The sequence below is a fragment of the Saccopteryx leptura genome, chromosome 3, assembly GCF_036850995.1.
Source record: "Saccopteryx leptura isolate mSacLep1 chromosome 3, mSacLep1_pri_phased_curated, whole genome shotgun sequence".
NCBI classification, from domain to species: domain Eukaryota; kingdom Metazoa; phylum Chordata; class Mammalia; order Chiroptera; family Emballonuridae; genus Saccopteryx; species Saccopteryx leptura.
The window spans coordinates 204,291,061-204,305,134 of NC_089505.1; the positions used below are offsets into that span (position 1 = coordinate 204,291,061).

The 14,074-nt window shown below is 39.8% G+C and overlaps 1 protein-coding gene across 1 annotated transcript in view; it reads left to right on the top strand.

Moving 5' to 3' along the window:
* The window catches only part of RFX8 (regulatory factor X8), a 96,355-nt gene that overhangs the window by 38,262 nt on the left and 44,019 nt on the right, over positions 1-14,074 (top strand). Inside the window, 1 exon segment of the mRNA XM_066372689.1 lies at positions 3,774-3,860. Within this exon segment, the coding sequence (XP_066228786.1) occupies positions 3,774-3,860 (87 nt within the window).

The following is a 14,074-nucleotide window of genomic DNA, read 5'->3' on the forward strand; positions in this document are numbered from 1 at the left end:
TTCAGGACCCACCCCTTTCTGCTAAACTCACTTCCCACCACACGAATCTCTCCCAGCTGCCGTGCGCTCCAAGGAGCTGGGCAGCCCTCTCCACATTTCCGCTTTTCCTACTAGTCTCGGTGTGGCTTCTTCAGTGTTCCTTGGTTGAAGAGTCCTCTTAGCTTAGTCCAAAGTTGGTTTTTCCAGATGATGGTTCTTAAAATTAGTTTGTAATCCACTTTGGTTCTGGGAGGTGGATGTTGGTACCTCCGCCTACTCCAGTGCCATCTTGTTTTCTCTAAATTCAACAATCTAGAAGAAATGGATAAATTCCGAGAACAATACAACCTTCCTAGTCTGAGTCATAAAGAAGCAGAAAGCCTAAATAGACCAATAAGCAGGGAGGAAATAGAAACAACTATTAAAAACCTCCCCAAAAATAAAAGTCCAGGCCCAGACGGCTATAATAGTGAATTCTATCAAACATTCAAAGAAGTCTTGGTTCCTATTCTACTCAAAGTCTTTCAAAAAATTGAAGAAGAAGCAATACTTCCAAACACATTTTATGAGGCCAGCATAACTCTCATACCGAAACCTGGCAAGGACAGCACAAAAAAAGAAAACTACACACCAATATCTCTAATGAATACAGATGCTAAAATACTAAACAAAATACTAGCAAATTGAATACAACAACATATTAAAAAGATAATACATCATGATCAAGTGGGATTCATCCAGAATCTCAAGGATGGTTCAACATATGTAAAACAGTTAACGTAATACACCATATCAACAAAACAAAGAACAAAAACCACACGATCTTATCAATAGATGCAGAAAAGGCATTCGATAAAATACAACACAATTTTATGTTTAAAACACTCAACAAGCCTGACCTGTGGTGGCGCAGTGGATAAAGATTCGACCTGGAAATGCTGAGGTCGCCGGTTCGAAACCCTGGGCTTGCCTGGTCAAGGCACATATGGGAGTTGATGCTTCCAGCTCCTCCCCCCTTCTCTCTCTCTGTCTCTCTCTTCTCTCTCTCTTCTCTCTAAAATGAATAAATAAAAAAAAACACTCAACAAAATGGGTATAGAAGAAAAATATCTAAACATGATAAAGGCCATTTATGATAAACCATCAGCTAACATCATATTAAATGGCATAAAACTGAGGCCTTTCCCCCTTAAATCAGGAACAAGACAGGATTGTGCACTATCTCCATCCACTCTTATTTAACATGGTACTAGAAGTTCTAGCCCAAGCAATCAGACAAGATAAAGAAATAAAAGGCATTCATATCAGAAAAGAAGAAGTAAAGGTTTCACTTTTTGCAGATGATATGATCCTATACATTGAAAACCCCCAAAGATGCCTCAAAGAGATTACTAGAAACAATAAACCAATACAGTAAGGTCGCAGGATACAAAATTAATATACAAAAGTCCATTGCCTTCCTATATGCCAACAACAAAATATCAGAAAATGAACTCAAAAAAATAATCCCCTTTATGATTGCAACAAAAAAAATAAAATATCTAGGAATAAACATAACAAAGAATGTAAAGGACCTATATAACAAAAACTACAAAGCATTGTTAAGGGAAATCAAAAAAGATACAATAAAATGGAAAAATATTCCTTGTTCTTGGATAGGAAGAGTAAATATAATCAAAATGACCATATTACCCAAAGCAATATACAAATTTAATGTAATTCCCATCAAAATTCCAATGACATTTTTTAAAGAAATGGAACAAAAAATCATCAGATTTATATGGAACTATAAAAAACCCCAAATAGCCAAAGCAATCCTAAGGAAAAAGAACAAAGCTGGGGGCATTACAATACCTGACTTCAAATTATATTATAGGGCCACGACAATCAAAACAGCATGGTTGGCAAAAAACTAGACATTCAGACCAATGGAAGAGAATAGAAAGCCCAGAAATAAAACCACATATATATGGTCAAATAATTTTTGATAAAGGGGCCAACAACACACAATGGAGAAAAGAAAGCTTCTTCAACAAATGGTCCTGGGAAAACTGGAAGGCCACATGTGAAAGAATGAAACTTGACTACAGTTTGTCCCCTTGTACTAAAATTAATTCAAAATGGATTAAAGACCTAAATATAAGACCTGAAACAATAAAGTATATAGAAGAAGACATAGATTATAAACTCATGGACCTTGGTTTTAAGGATCATTTTATGAATTTGACTCCAAAGGCAAGGGAAGTAAAGGCAAAGATAAATGAACGGGATTACATCAGACTAAGAAGCTTTTGCACAGCAAGAGAAACTGAAAACAAAACAAACAGATGCCAACTAAATGGGAAATGATGTTTTCAAACAACTGCTCAGATAAGGGCCCAATATCCAAAATATACAAAGAACTCATAAAACTCAACAACAAACAAAAACAATCCAATAAAAAAATGGGAAGAGGACATGAACAAACACTTCTCCCAGGAAGAAATACAAATGGCCAACAGATATATGAAAAGATGCTCATCTTCACTAGCTATTAGAGCAATGCAAATCAAAACTACAATGAGATACTATCTCACGCCTGTTAGATTAGCTATTATCAACAAGACAGGTAATAATAAGTGTTAGAGAGGTTGTGGAGAAAAAGGAACCCTCATCCACTGTTGGTGGGAATGTAAAGTAGTACAACCACTATGGAAGAAAGTATGGTGGTTCCTCAAAAAACTAAAAATAGAACTACCATGTGACCCAGAAATCTCTCTTCTGGGTATATACCCCCAAAACTCAAAAACATTGGTATGTAAAGACACATGCAGCCCCATGTTCACTGCAGCATTTTTCACAGTGGTCAAGACATGGAAACAACCAAAAAGCCCTTCAGTAGATGACTGGATGAAGAAGATGTGGCAAATATATACTATAGAATACTACTCAGCCATAAGAAATGATGACATTGGATAATTTACTACAACATGGATGAATCTTGAGAACATTATACGGAGTGAAATAAGTAAATCAGAAAAAACAAAGAACTACATGATTCCATACATAGGTGGGACATAAAAACGAGACTAAGAGACATGAACAAGAATGTGGTGGTTATGTGGAGGGGGGTGGGGAAGAAAGGAGAGAGAGGGAGGGGGGAGAGGAGGGGCACAAAGAAAACCAGATAGAATGTGACGGAAGACAATTGGACTTTGGGTAATGGGTATGCAACATAATTAAATGTCAAAATAACCTGGAGATGTTTTCTCTGAACATATGTACCCTGATTTATTAATGTCACCCTATTAAAATTAATTTTAAAATGGTGAACATAAAATGCAACATACAGATGATGTATCATAGAATCGTACACCTGAAACTTGTATATTTTATTACCCAATGTCGCCTCAATAAATTCAATTAAAAAAAAGACAGCCTTAGTCAAGTGTCAGTATATATCTGAAGCCAAGGAATTTGATGAGATCAACTTGGAGGACATAGGACAAGGGGGAAGAGAAGTCTACAAGGAGACCATGCAGGAGACAGCAGAGAAGCTGAAAGAGAACCAGAAGTAGTGCCATGATTACAGAAGAGAGTGACAGTAAGGAGATTGGATCAACCGTGCCAAATGCCATGAGGTGGTAAACTGAGTTAAAGGACAGTCATGCACATAAATGGCTAATTACAAAACTACCTACAAGGTACCATGATACAAGTAAGTGCAAGATAAAATTGGAAGACTTAAATGAATAAAGAATATAAAATAAAAGTTGTATGATACAAAAAAAAAAAAGACAGCCTTTATTTTTCAGGTATCATTATGATGGAATCTGTATAAAGAAAAGTTCTCTCATTTATGCCCAGTATTGCAACCCCCTGGGTGAAAAAGGGTATCACAGGTTAAGATATATCATTCAAGTATTTTGGTTATCAGTCACAGCCTGATTAATAATAGAGCCATTCATATTTTGCTTGAATCAAATTGGCCTTTTGGTTGTTCTGCCTTTAACCCCTATTTAGGAAGGAAACACACAAATCATCACATCAACATGCCTTTGACATGGGCAGCAAATCAATCTCTGGCAATATCATGGGCCAGAGAAATGCATTTTCTGTTCATTTCCTTAGATATTTTTTTATCTTAATCATTATCTCAATTGCCAAGTCACTGGATAGTCTCCTTGTATCTTGCCTCCCCATTAAGTGCAGGCATTTTTCTGAAATCCAACCCTTGATAGTCAATGGTTCTGTTAGAATCTACTGTTTGGTCACAGAACACCTCATCATTTTACTTTTCACCTATTGCTCGCTCCCAAGAATGGCTTCTCCTCCTAAATCATTTTCACTGATCCTGTTTATCCTACCTCCTAGGTATTCCTCTGGCTATCTACTGGTCATTTCCTAGATGACCCACTAGGGCCTCATATTTAGAGTGTAAAAATCTAAGTTTGTAATCTTTATCCAAATGATCACTGCCTCTTGCTTTCTTATTTCAATGTATGATACCAACAGATAAAATTTGTGCAGTGTCACCCTAAAACTATATCTTCCTTGGGTCCCAAAGTGCTGTTAATTCCACCTTTTCCATTCTCCTGACTTACTCAGTTTGGTTACTGATATTTCCTTTAAATTTTTGTCATTTTACATTGAGATTATTCCCAATGGATCCTATGTGGCCTCCCTCTCCTCAAACTCACCTCTCTTTAAGACCATGAGAATAATTTCCCTAAAATAACTCATTTTCCTTGTCTCTTTCCTGCTTAGAAACACACAAGTGCTTGCTGCTCTTATCTCCTGTATAAAGACTACATCCTTTCTCCCCTGCACACACACACACACACACACACTAGTGTTAGCACTCTAGTTTCTTCCTACTCCACTTTCAAACTATGTTGCCTATTTCACCTCACTATAAACCATCAATTTCAGCCATAAACTCTTTTCTCTGAAAATACAAAATGTGGTTCTGTCCTTGCTCTCATCATCCAATATTCCATGATGTCATTCCTTCTTTTCTCTAATTGGACCTTCCTGAATGTCATTCCTTCTCTATGGACATACCTCAGGGGCCAACTGCTTAGTGACCATTCCCAGCAATACCAGCTTTAGTAAAGGCACCTTCTTCCAACCTTTCATGCGATCACTGGCTAACTACATCATAAACTTTTCCATTTAATTAATAAACTATTCTCTAAGCTTTCATTTAGCATCAAATAAACTACCATGTAACCAAGTAGCCAGGCACAACTTTAGTTTTACTTGTAGCTTTGCATAATTATTAAGAGTGCCCCCTTTCAATCTCAAGTGTTTTAGTTTGGATAATAAGCTATAACAAACGTTATAGTCAACTTTTATAGAAGGTACCCTGTGTGTGAAGCAGCTGTTGAGGTGGAGCCACCAACATGGATAAGATATAGACCTTTCTCTCTGATAACTTAATAGCAGAGATAAATACACAGTGATCTTGATAGCAAGTATAACATAATGGGTAGCAGAAGTATACAAAAGAGAACTCCCATGAGAACTCAGAGAGCAGATATCTTGAGCAGCAGGTCATGAAGAGCCTATGCATGAGTCATGCTTTGAGCTAAGCTATGAAGGATAGTTTAGAATGTTGACAGGTGGGAACGGTGGAGTGGGAGAGGAAGGCAGGAGTACAGAAGATATCTGGGATCAGGGAAGAATTTGAGTGAAGACAAAGAGATAAGAAGGCAGAGGTTTCCTGCTCTGTAGGACTGTGTGAAGCTGTAGTACATGATGAACCGGGAAGGTGAATTCAGAGAGCCTTGAACACCGGGCTAGAGGGCCAGGTGTCTGTAAGCCTTTAAGAATTCCTTTGAGCCCTGGCCGGTTGGCTCAGCGGTAGAGCGTCGGCCTAGCGTGCGGAGAACCCAGGTTCGATTCCCGGCCAGGGCACACAGGAGAAGCGCCCATTTGCTTCTCCACCCCTCCGCCGCGCCTTCCTCTCTGTCTCTCTCTTCCCCTCCCGCAGCCAAGGCTCCATTGGAGCAAAGATGGCCCGGGCGCTGGGGATGGCTCTGTGGCCTCTGCCTCAGGCGCTAGAGTGGCTCTGGTCGCAACATGGCAACGCCCAGGATGGGCAGAGCATCGCCCCTTGGTGGGCAGAGCGTCGCCCCTGGTGGGTGTGCCGGGTGGATCCCGGTCGGGCGCATGCGGGAGTCTGTCTGACTGTCTCTCCCTGTTTCCAGCTTCAGAAAAATGAAAAAAAAAAAAAAATGAAGAATTCCTTTGAGCCTGACCAGGTGGTGGCACAGTGGATAGAGCATTGGACTGGTCTGTGGAGGACTCAGGTTCGAGACCCCGAGGTCACCAGCTTGAGTGCAGGCTCATCTGGTTTGAGCAAAGCTCACCAGCTTGGACCCAAGGTCGCTGGCTTGAGCAAGGGGTTACTCGATTTGCTGTAGCCCCACAGTCAAGGCACATATGAGAAAGCAATCAATGAACAACTAAGGTGTCGCAATGAAAAACTGATGATTGATGCTTCTCATCTCTCTCTATTCCTGTCTGTCTGTTCCTATCTATCCCTCTCTCTGACTCAAAAAAAAAAAAAAAAAAAGAATTCCTTTGAGAAATAATAAGGTGGTATTGTCATGGGAACCTCCATAAGGGCAGGAACCATGGAGTTTTACTTGTTCCTACCCTCAATGTTGCCTGGAAGTACCGAATGAGCACTTGAACTGTTGAAGATCTGAGATATCTGAATTGGCGTTTAAGAAGACTAAACTAGAAGAAGATAGGGATGGCCAGAGAGACTGCCACAGTTATTCACATAAGCACCTGGGCCAAAAAAAGAGGCAAATCAGAAAGATCTCTTGACACAAGGTCTTCAGTTGGTTGAGTTAGTGTCAATAGAAGAGAACAGAAATGACTCAGCCCCGCCTATCCCATCGAAACCTGAAACTCAACCTCAAATTGAATCATTATGTTCTGCTTCCAACCTGCTCTTCAGTCTTCAATATTATGCATCCCTTAGTCACAAAGATTGAAAAATTACATCAACCAAAAGAGAAGTTTGGGAAGGGAGAGATTTATTTTAGTGACAAAAACTTTTCTTGTGCAAATATATTCTCTTCCTGGCTGACCTGTCCAGACTTGCAAGGCTGGGTCTAGAACATCCCTAGGCATCTCAGTTGATGTCACAGAGTAAGGGGCTGGAACCAGTCTTTGTGGGGGGAAAATAGGCTTTATTCTCAGCAAGAAAGAGGAGGGCTGTCAAGGGACAAAGATAAGGACAAAGATGGCATTGGTTTATTCGTCAGATAAGCCCAGCAGCAAACACTTTATAAGTACTGTGCTTAACATGTAGTTGAGAACTGATAAAGTCAGAGGGACAGACAGGAAGGGATAGAGATGAGAAGCATCAACTTGTAGTTGCAGCACCTTAGTTCATTGATTGCTTTCTCACATGTTCCTTGACCAGTGGTTCCTGCCAAGACACTGACCCCTTGTTCAAGCCAGCGACCTTGGGTTCAAGCCAGTGACAATGGGGTCATGTCTATGATCCTACGCTCAAGCCAGCGATCCCACACTCTAGCTGGTGAGTCTGCACTCAAGGCTGATAAGCCTATGCTCAAGCTGGCGACCTTGGGGTTTCAAACCTGGGTCCTCTGCATCCCAGGTCGATGCTCTATCCACTGCACCACCACCAGTCAGCCATCTTTTTTTTGTTTTTTGATACAATTGTAAATGGGATTGTTTTCTTAGTTTTCCCTTCTGATAGATCATCATTGGTGTATAAAAATGCAACTGATTTCTGGATAGTTATTTTGTATCCTGCTACTTTACTGAATTTATTTATCTGTTCTAGTAGTTTTTTGGTGGAACCTTTAGTGTTCTTTATATACAGTATCATGTCATCTGCAAATAATGACAGTTGTCCTTTCCAATTTGGGTGCCTTTTATTTCTTCTTCTTATCTGATTGCTGTGGTTAGGACTTCCAGTACTATATTGAATACGAGTGGTGATAGCAGACATCCCTGTTATGGTCTTGATATGGATGGAAATGCTTTTATTTTCCCATTGACTGTGATGTTAACATGGGTTTGTCATATATAGCCTTTTTGTGTTGAGATATATTCTCTCTATTCCCACTTTGCTGAGAGTTTTATCACAAATGGGTGCTGAATTTTGTCAAAAGCTTTTGCATCCATTGATAGGATCATATGATTTTTATCTTTCATTTTGTTTATATGGTATACCACATTAATGATTGGTATACATTGTACCAGCCTTGCATGCCAGGAATAAATCTACTGGATCATGCTATATGATCTTTCCTTAAAAATTTTTATTTATTGATTTTAGAAAGTGAGGAAAGGAGAAAAAGAAAGAGAAAGACAGAACATGATCTGTTCCTGTATGTACTGTGACCAGGGATTGAACCAGCAACCTCTGCGCTTTGGGATGATACTTTAACCAACTGAGCTATCCAGCCAGGGCTATAATCTTTTTAATGTATTGCTGGATTCGATTTGCTAATATTTTGTTGAGGGTTTTTGCATCTATGTTAATCAGGGATATTGGGCTATAATATTTTGTCTTTGTTGTGTCTTTATCTGGTTTTAGAATCAGGATAATGCTGGCCTTGTAAAATGAAGTTGAGAGTTTTCCCTCCTCTTGAATTCTTTTGAATAGTTTGAGAATGATAGGTGTTAATTTATCTTTGTTTGTTTAGAATTTATTTCAAATTATAAACTTAACTCTGCAATCCAGCTAGACTTGGAAATGATAAAGAAAATACGTAACCCAATGAACTGTGGCAAGAGCATAAAGATTATAGAACATTCCAAGCAGATGATACTGAAGGGGTGTTCTCTTAAGCTACAGAAGGAGTGGTCTGGTGGTTGAGATGAAACACAAGTGAAATTTATTAGAGTTGTCCAGTCAACAATGGTGATCTTCTTGTTGGTCTTGCCATTCCTGGACCCAAAGCGCTCCACGGCTGTCACAATATCCATGCCATCTTTCACCTGGCTGCAGACCACATGCTGGCCATCCAATCACTCACTTTTGGTAGTGCAGGTGAAAAACTGGGAACCAGTTGTGTTGGGTCCAGCATTTGCCATGGACAAGACGTCAGGATCCATATGCATCAAGAGGAAATTCTCATCATCAAATTTCTCTGTGTGGATTGACTTGCCTCCTGTGCTGTTATAGTGTGTGAAGTCATCGACCTGGCATATCAATCCTGGAAGAATTCTGTGAAAGCAAAAGCCTTTATAACCAAATCCTTTCTTTTCAGTGCTCAGAGCATGAAATTTTCTGCTGTCCTTGGAACTTTGCAAATAGCTCCAAGGAGATGCATCAATAGTGATGTTGAAAAACTTATTGGAATTCATTGTGAGCTGTGGGCACAGACAACTCCAGGGCTGTGGCATCTGCAAGGTTGGTATTTTTTTTTCTTTCATTTTTCTGAAGCTGGAAACAGGGAGAGACAGTCAGACAGACTCCCGCATGCGCCCGACCTGGATCCACCTGGCACGCCCACCAGGGGCGATGCTCTGCCCACCAGGGGGCGATGCTCTGCCCATCCTGGGCGTCGCCATGTTGCGACCAGAGCCACTCTAGCGCCTGAGGCAGAGGCCACAGAGCCATCCCCAGCGCCCGGGCCATCTTTGCTCCAATGGAGCCTTGGCTGCGGGAGGGGAAGAGAGAGACAGAGAGGAAGGCACGGCGGAGGGGTGGAGAAGCAAATGGGCGCTTCTCCTATGTGCCCTGGCCGGGAATCGAACCCGGGTCCTCCCCACGCTAGGCCGACGCTCTACCGCTGAGCCAACCGGCCAGGGCGGTATTTTTTTTTATTGTAAAATTCACCTGTGGAACTATGCAGTCCAAGATTTATTTGTTGGAAGTTTTTTGATTACTGCTTCAATTTCATTAGTTGCAATCTATTCAGATTTTCTGTTTCTTGTGAATTAAGTTTTGGAAGATTGTATGTTTATGGGAATTTATTCATTTCTTCCAGATTGTCCAATTTGTTGGCATATAGTTGTTTGTAATATTTTCTTATAGTCTTTTGTATTTCTGTTGTGTTAGCTGTTACTTCTCCTTTTTCATTTCTGACTTTATTTGGGTCTTCTCTCTTTTATTTTGATGAGTCTAGTTAAAGGTTTATCAATCTTGTTTGTTTCCAAAGAATTAGCTTTTGGTTTCATTGATCTTTTGTATTGTTTTTCTTTAGACTCTGTTTTTTAATCTCTCCTCTGATCTTTATTATTTCCTTTACTTACTTTGGGATTCGTTTGTTGTTCTTTTTTCTAGTTCCTTTAAGTGTAAAGTTACATTGTTTATTTGAGATTTTCTTGTTTCTTGAGGTAGGCCTATAATGCTAGGAATTTCCCTCTTAGGACTGCTTTCATTGTATCTCATAGATTTTGGGTTATTGTGTTTTCATTTTCATTCATTTCAAAGTTATCTTTTAATTTCTTCGATGATTTCATTGTTAACATATTCATTATTTAGTAACATGTAATTTAGCCTCCATGTCTTAGTGTGTTTTTCAGGTTTTTTTCTTGTGAGTAATTTCTAGTTTTATATCTTTGTGGTCAGAGTAGATGCTTGAAAGATGATTTCAACCTTTTTAAATTGATTGAGACTTAGTTTCTGTCAAACATGTGGGCTATCCTAGAAAATATTTTATGTGCACTTGTAATGAATGCATATTCTGCTGCGTTGGGGTGAAATGTTCTGAAGATATCAATTAAATCCACTTGATCTAATGTGTCATTTATGGTTGCTATTTTCTTGTTCATTTTCTGTCTAGAATATCTATTCATTGATAGCAATGAAGTGTTAAAATTCCTTATTATAATTGTATTACTGTTGATCTCTCCCTTTATGTCCATCAAGATTTGCCTTATATAATTAGGTTCTCCTATATTGGGCATAAATGTTTATAAGGGTTATATCCTCCTGTTGGGTTAATTCCTTTAACATTATATATTGTCCTTCTTCATTTTATATTATACCTATATTTTAAAGTATAGTATGTCTCATATAAATATTGTTACCCTAGCTGTTCTTCATTTCCATTTTCATGAAATATCCTTTTCCATTTCTTTACTTTTAGTTTATGTATGTCTTTTATTTTGAGGTGTGCAGACAGCATATATATGGTCTTGTTTTCTTATTCATTCACCTACCTTATGTCTTGATTGGAGCATTTAAGCCATTTATTGATTGAATCACATTTAAAATAATTATTGATAGGTATGTATTTATTGCCATTTTATTCTTTATAACTGTTTTTCTTGTTTTTTTCTTCCTCTTTCTCCTCTTCTCCTTCTCCTTCTTCTTCTTCAATCCTTTAGCATTTCTTGTAATACTGGTTCATGGTAATGAACTCCTTTAGCCTTTTCTTGCCTGGGAAACTATTTCTCCTTCAATTCTAAATAATAGTCTTGCTGGATAAAGTAGTTTTGGTTGTAGGTCCTTGCTTTTCATCACTTTGATTATTTCATGCCAGTCCTTTCTGGCCTGTTGAGAAATCAGCTGACTGCCTAATGGGAGCTTCCTTGTAGGTAATTGTCTTTCACCTTTCACTTGTTCCTTTTAAGATCCTCTCTTTGTCTTTAACCTTTGGCATTTTAATTATGTGTCTTGGTGTGGGCATCTTTGGGTTCATCTTTTTTGGGACTCTCTGAGCTTTCTGAATTTGTATGTCTATTTCCTTCATTAGGCTATGGAAGTTTTCTGTTATTATTTTTTCAAATAGGTTCTCAATCCCTTGCTCTCTCTTCTTCTTCTTCTGGTATCTCTGTGATGCAGATGTTGTTATACTCCTGTTGTCACAAAGATCCCTAAACCTATCCTCATTTATAAAAACTCTTTTCTTAAAAAAAAAATTTGCTTGCTCTGATTGGGTGTTTTCTGCTATCTTGTCTTCCAAATCACTAATTTGATCCTCTGCTTCATCTAACCTACTGTTTATTTTTTCTAGTGTATTTTTCATTTCAAATATTGTATTCTACATTTCTGGGTTTTTTATGGTTCTTATATCCTTTTTCGTACTACTGAAATTTCCACTGAGTTTCTTGAGCATCCTGATAACTATTTTTTTTTAAAAAAACTCTTCATTTGGTACATTGCTTGCCTCTATTCCTTAGCTATTCTTTTGGAGATTTCTCGTGTTCCTTCATTTGGGGCCTATTTCTTTGTCTCCTCTTTTTGGCTGCCACTTTGTATTTGTTTTGTGTATTAAGTATATCTGGTGTGAATCCCAGTCATGGCAGAGTAGCCTTATCTAGTAGGTGTCCTGTGAAACCTAGTGGCACTGTCTCCTTGATCACCTGAGCTGGGTGCTCCAGGAATTATGTGAGCCCTCTTGTTGTAGTTGAATCTTTAAAAAATTTATTGGTTTTAGAGAGAAAGGAACAGAGAAAGGGTGGGAGGAGAGGAAAAGAGAGACAGGGAGACAGGGACATTAATCTGTTCCTGTATATGCTCTGACTGGAAATTGAAACAGCAATCTTTGCCCTTTAGGATGACACTCTAACCAACTGAGCTGTCCAGCAAGGGCTGTAATTGAGTCTTGATTGCAATTGGCTCCTTTATATGTGGGCCAATCCTCAGGCTGGCTGACTGTGAGAATCAGCTGTGATTACAGTGTTATGCAGGTACTGACCACACTAAGTCGAGTTCCCCTCAACAGGGTCTGGTGCTTTCTAAGATCTCTCTTTGGATATGTTGCTTATGAAGCTAATTGGATCCTGCTCTGATGTCTGAAGCTGACCACTGGTTATGTCTGTTCTGGGGCCTCTTGGAGGGACTCTGGTGCCATAAATGCCAGATGCTGACTGTGACTGTGCTTGGGAAACCTGTTAGGAACTGCAAAACGATCCACAGTTTGTGGCAGCCTCTGCTGGACCTGGGTGCACATGGGAAGGATCGTGCTGCATATGAAAACCAGCTTTTACCAGCACCTGACCCAGAAACCAGTCAGTAAAAGTCTCAAGGCACCCCGGGATCTACTTCCACCTGTCTTTGCTGCCATCTTCCTCTTAGGCTCAGTCACTGAAAGAGCCTCCGGCTGACTCCTCAACAGGGCATAAGCTCCCCAGGTGTGATGAGAGAGAGTCCAGAGGGTGGAGCTACTGCTTTCCTCCAGGCTGACGCCACACTGGAGAAGAGTGCTCAACCCAAGAAAGATGGCATCTGAGTTGTGGGAGAGGGACTTGGCATGTGGATCCTCATGTCTGTCTATTCAGCTTTCTCCCTGGAGCCACAAACCCCAGTATATTTTCACACAACTCTAGTCAGCTCCACCATCCTTCTGTGAAGCCCAGAGTAAGTGGTTGCAAATAAGATCTTGTGCACTGGTCCTTTAAGAGGGAGTTTTGGTCTTTGGTAGACAAAAACCTTACTGATTTTTACATGCAGATGCTATGTGGGCGCCTTTCCCAGCTCTGGTGCTCTGGGCTGGGGATCCCAGTGTGGGGTTGAGACCTCATGCTCTTCAGAGGGAACATTTGCATCTGTGACCCCAGGGGAATGGGTCCAGTCTTTTTCTTGTCTCTACCCTTCCTAACAGTATTGATGTGTCTTCTTCTGTGAAACCTTGGTTAAAAGACTTTTGATCAGCTAGTCTGCAGTTATTCAGGTTGGTTGTTCTATGTTTTATTTGTAGCTCCAGTTTGGTTCTGGGAGGAGGTGAGTGTAACTTCTTCCTACTCTGCCAACATCTTATTTTTATTTTTTTTATTCTGGACCTTGTGTCAAGGAAAGAAATGGAAACACCATTAAGAGTATAGAGAGACCAGGCCAGGAACCAGGATTGTTAGCAAAGGGATAGTTTGGGGGGACTTTGCTTTCTTATACCCACACCATCAGACACTGTACAGGAACATATGCTCTAATTAAAATAAACTTAGTTTTAACCTAAGTCCCTACCTCTTCCTTATTTCCCCCATATTGCCCCTTCTAAATCCCATCAGTATAGAATTTATGTGCCCAAATCTCTAACACAGTCTATCCAACCACACATTCTCATCCCAGTGGAAGCAGCATAAAGACATGGCTCTGAGCCAGGGACTATGGCACTGGTGATTCCCTTAAACTAGACACCTGAATAGGTAGCCACAGTACAGATCGGGG